The sequence below is a fragment of the Arachis ipaensis genome, chromosome B09 (assembly GCF_000816755.2).
Source record: "Arachis ipaensis cultivar K30076 chromosome B09, Araip1.1, whole genome shotgun sequence".
NCBI classification, from domain to species: Eukaryota; Viridiplantae; Streptophyta; class Magnoliopsida; order Fabales; family Fabaceae; genus Arachis; species Arachis ipaensis.
In genome coordinates, this window is record NC_029793.2 from 605,904 (window position 1) to 611,412 (window position 5,509).

At 31.5% G+C, this 5,509-nt stretch overlaps 1 protein-coding gene across 1 annotated transcript in view; it reads right to left on the bottom strand.

The window, feature by feature from the left end:
* The window catches only part of LOC107617511 (calcium-transporting ATPase 9, plasma membrane-type), a gene marked incomplete in the record, with an annotated part of 14,817 nt that extends 9,387 nt beyond the window's left edge, over positions 1–5,430 (bottom strand). Inside the window, 11 exon segments of the mRNA XM_021110550.1 lie at positions 67–150; positions 229–299; positions 554–623; positions 1,102–1,191; positions 1,282–1,413; positions 1,489–1,601; positions 1,851–1,890; positions 1,976–2,092; positions 2,825–3,200; positions 4,956–5,075; positions 5,166–5,430. Of these exon segments, the coding sequence (XP_020966209.1) occupies positions 67–150; positions 229–299; positions 554–623; positions 1,102–1,191; positions 1,282–1,413; positions 1,489–1,601; positions 1,851–1,890; positions 1,976–2,092; positions 2,825–3,049 (942 nt within the window).

The following is a 5,509-nucleotide window of genomic DNA, read 5'->3' on the forward strand; positions in this document are numbered from 1 at the left end:
ACAGTAAGAAATGCAGAAAGGAAACTCTTCAATTTCCCAACAAACTCAAATAGAATGCAAATTCACCTGATCTCCTATTTTAAGCGGTACTACATCACCAACAACAATGTCAAATATCGACAATTTAACTGTTCTGCCACCTCTCATGACCTGTAACAAGTTCATTAGTACGTGATCATAGATAAGGTTTCAAATAAAGTTATGTTACAATAATACAATGTTACACACCTCCAACTGTATATTTTGTTTCTCTGCATTCAAATTCTTAAACTGCAGAGATTGCCGATAATCACTGACAGCTGACAGATAAAAAGGAAAATACAACCACATAAATTCAGCAATGAACTGAATCGATATACAGCTTGTTTTACTATCGGCAAAAAACCAAAAAGAAGAGAAGAAAAGAGAGCATAAAGCAAAAGTTTATCCAAATCTCAAAGTGACTCTCTTGTGGACATACTCTAGATTGGATTTAATTCATTGCTTTCTTGATTTTCCATCCAATACAAAATAAAACAACCTTGTAAAAGAAAATAAGGATTGTACACAATACCTGTAACTACAATGACCAGAAAAACCGCAAAAGCAATGCTTCCCCCATCATACCATCCTTCACTCAAACCCTAGCAGTTATAAATGAAAGCAAGAATAAACCTCAGATACTGATAATATCATAATGCTTTCAACGGAATGGAAGAAACATTATATACAACAAGAACGATAACTGGATGTAGTAAACTGTTTTTATATAGCGAATATCAACTAGAGATTATTCACTTCACTTTATAATGTATGGCAGGTTAGTGGCATACTTCAATGATTGAGGACAAGAATATGTCAGAACATAGATTTCATGAAGACAACTAGAATCGCATCTTTTATTAATTTTTTTAAGTTGCATGAATTGTATGCGTTAATAAACCCAATTTTTGCATCACATTCGACAAAAACATAGGGTGATGAATCAGTTTCTTCGTGTAGAAGATATATGGAATTCCTGACTCATAATTAAGTTTCATTTCCTTCTACAGAGGCACAGACCATTCGTCACCAATGCTCAATTTACTATTATGATCTGAAAATATGAGAGTTTAACCACACCTCTGTTTTTATTCCAAGCACCAATGAGACAACTGCTGCTATAATCAATATTATAAGAGTTAGATCTTGCCATGCTTCCCATAAAAACCTCTGTAAATCAATCAAATTCACAATTAATTCATCAACTGAAATTTCTTTTGGGAAAAAAAAAAAGGAAGGATAAAATCATAAAGACTATACCCAGAAGCTTCTTCCTTTTTTCCGAGGATATGTGTTAGTTCCATAAGCATTTTTCCTTTTTAGTAAATCAGCATCATCTCCACTAATTCCTTTATCGAGATTTGACCTTAATAAATTTGATAAGCCCTTGACCTGAACAAGATATCACTGGATAATATTAGCAAAGGATATTACTTAAATAGCCAAAAGAATATATTGTAGACTTGCCCCTCCATATTCTTCTAAAGCAGAAGTGTTCTGCTCCTTAGAAACTGAAGAAAGTTGTTCGAGCCCAATTCCAAAGTCACCAACTGGATGTGCAGGTGTCGGTGCTGTTATCACTGGATAATTCAAAATATAAATTGAAGGTTCGTCACAACTAATAAGTAACTCAAACAGCTGATGGAAAAATCACATGCAGTTATGTGTATTTAGGGTTGTAACAGATAATAATTGAATCTGTACAATGGTGGCTAGTTAACATATTACTGCTTTCTTAATAGAGGAACAAAAAATGGTCACCAAAATCTTTAAATTTTGAAGAGTGAAAGAGTAAAAGAAACTGTACATAAGTTAGAAAGAAAATATACCTAATTCACGTTCACCAGCCAATCTGAAAAGCAATGCTGCCTAATATAACAATTAAACATTGATTAAAAAAAGTGAAATATGGTTAGAAACAATAGAAAACATCTTTGCCATTTCAAAACATTACTCTTATGACTTGTGCATGGGCTCTAATCAAGCTTTTCTTTTGCTGTCTCTCCTCTTCCTTTTTTAGGTCCAAGGTATATCTAAAGCGCCTTGATGCATTGAGCACGAGTGCTGCTTGCTGCACGAGAGAAACTCAAGATTAGATTCCTCAAAAAACAGCATTATACTATAATAATATTTCTAATAAAATTACAGTAGTTGAACATAATCCGGTGATTAAAATGATGTCTAAACTGGCTTCAATTGGTGAATTATCCATGACTTAATCTACTGCATTAGAATATTAAGTGCTGCTTACCAACCAGAAATTCAATTATAATTCATTCATATATCCTTTTTATCAAATTTTAAAAGGAGGGGAAAAAAAGGAAAAAGAAAAACGCATCTTCATCGAAATAAATGCGAAATAAGTTTCACCGAACATATATTGCTTCACACATATTATAATACTTCAAGTTCGTGCATCATTATCTCTTTCGTTCCCTTATTTGTATCTTAATTTTTCAATATAAAAAAGCTGATACGTCAGACATTGCTTTTCTTCACCTTTTAGGAATCACTTAATTTATAACCTCTCCTTAGAAGCAAGAAAAACAATATCTCGTTACTATTTTATTCAACCCTTTCGATACATCATCAGCTTTGCATATCACTATAACGAAATGACAGATATAAAATCAAACAGCAAAATAACGGAACGAAACTCTCATTCAGCTCAAAACATCTCGAGCATTGCATGGATCTCTCACAACAACAACAACGACGCCGCATTGCAGATTTGCAGAACGAGCTACGTAATATATACAGAAAATAGAGAAAACAAATGATTAGAAGAGAAAAGGATGCTTACTCTCCAACGGCGGAGGGTCTCGATGGGCGCATGCTTGGTGTGTTGAATATCGAAAGGATCATTTGGATCTGCAACATCGTCGTCGTCGTTGTGGTCGTCGTCGTCATAATCGAGATTGACGGCAGCGGAAGCAGCAGCAGCAGGAGGAGGAGGAGGAGTGCGTCGCTGTTCGGTGGCGTCAGAATGCCTGGTGTCGACGGTTACGGTTATGTGGCCGTTGGTCATATTTGCAAATCCCAATGCGAATTCGAATGCCAATACCAGCCGATAACATCAACAACCGCAACAACGCTTTCTTTCAAATGCTGCTTATTACTGCGCGTGCGTGGGAAACAAAAAAGGCCCACGCGCACAAAACGCACACACGCCAATTACACTGTAATAATAATATTATAAATTAATTTTTATTATTAGCAACAAANNACAAACACTAAACCACAGAGCTCACAAATTAAAATTCACCAGCAAAATTAGTAATAAAATTTTCAATTATTTTATAATTAAAATGAGGACTGAAAATGAGTTGTTATTTGGGTGGCAATGCTAGAGTGGCGCTGCATTCCGTTATATTTTGGTCGACGCTCAACAAACTTTCATTATCGCTTTACTATTCTTTTTCTCTGGTTCCTTTCTAAACATAGAATTATACAACATATACTATGGTAAGTGCCAGTACTCATAACTGATAACTAATTACTAGCCTGTTTAACAAATTATCTAATTAATTCAACTCTTCTAAATGTAGAGATCGTTGTGCAAGTACAAATAAAGCATACAATAATTCCAACCATTAATAATTAAGATCAATGCAGACACAGTTGTTATGCTAACTACTTTGCGTATTTATCTAAAGAGTCATCTAATACCTACTCATCTATCAATTTATGATTCAATTTATATATGTTTAAAAGATATATAAAAAATGTAAATAATATAAGTATTTTTTGGAGGGAGAGAAGGTCCTTAAGAAATGTTATGTCCCGTTTGATTTTGAAAATAATAGTATATTACTATCAACAGTGGCAGAGCTTGAAATAAAATTTTGGGGGCAGATAGAAGATAATTGTCAAGATGTTTTTGATATGGATCTCATTTAAGATAAACTCGTCTAACCTCATCTCTCTTATTTGGGTGATATTGTCAAATTTAAAGCCGTTTTCCACGGTCTTATTTCAAAAAATTAAGGTCAAACTCATCAGATGCAACTCTTTGATCATTTGGAGGTTGTATCTTACTTTTTTCATGATTCATTAAAGTAGAAGAACTATCTACAGGTGTTGATATTGTAAAAGTTATATGTTCTCTTTCTTGAATATTAGCCTTCCTCTTAAAAAATGCATCAATTTTTTTATTTTTCATGATTATTTTATATAAAAATTTGAATATATATCCTGTAAAATATGTAAAAAAAGAAGTTAGAATGACAAATATTAAAATTTATAATATTTATTGAATTTTTTATCAATTTATATAAATACAATAATATCAATACTTATTGAATATTCTAATATTTTTTATCATATAAAAAATTAAATTAAATAAAGAGTAAAATGTAAAATGTAAAATAATACTAAATTACATAAATAAAAAATACCTAACTTTTTATATTTGAACTCAAAGGTAGAGAAAGTGTTGCTTATTGAATAGAGAATTGCAAAATGCGAATACACTCAGTTAAGTCTAAATCTAACATGTTTTGAATATTTAAAACTAAAAATTATTGTGCAATAAAAGCAAAAGATGAAAATTGAACTTTGATATTTTAAGTCTAACAAAATATTTGAACCAATTGAACAATTTTTTATTTTTTGAAAAAAAATTACTAATTTTTTTTTCAAAAGTTTGGGCCATGGTCCCTTGTCTTTAACTAAACTCCGCCCTGACTATCAAACTCTTAATTATTAAAAATATAATAAAATTTGCATAAAAAGTGACAATATTGTATATGTATAACAAAAAAGAGTACTAGTCAGTGACAGATATATATAACTCATTTATACAATAAAAAATATTATTTTTAAAATAACTTTTTTATATTAAATTATTTAAAAACAAATAGATTTAATTTTACTATTTTCGATGTTATGATCAGATCCTGTATTATTTCAGAAAGTTTATATAAAATAATTACCTGAACATGCATGAGATGATGAGAAAATATATCTATGAAATCGACGAGTTGCCACTTCCATGCTAAGTAGTGTAACTATCATCTGAAGGAGCTTTACATTATTGAAGAAGACGCATCTTCCTATACATTTTAATATCCATCAATATTATGATTTTATGTGCAATGGAAGTAATTAAAATAAGAAAACCAAATAATGATAATAATACATACCGTATGAAAAAGATGTGTGGATTTGGAAATAGAAGTGGATGAGTGTTGAGTGTTGAGTGAAAGAGAGTCTGATCCCATTGCAGATACCACTTATTAGCAGCTTCTTACTACTTCTTTCTTAAGTGTGTGGGAAGAGAAAAAGCTATTATTACTTTCTGGGTTTTGTATGTAGGAAATAGAGATTATAGAAGATTGACTTCAACGACCTTAATTTGGTGCGTGTCAATGGAAATCTAAGGGTACGCACCTACTATTACGAAACTTCGTGGAAACTTCCCACTTCCCAGGTCGTGATTCCAACAAAGCATCTATGTATATATATATATTTATAAAATTTTAAGTAT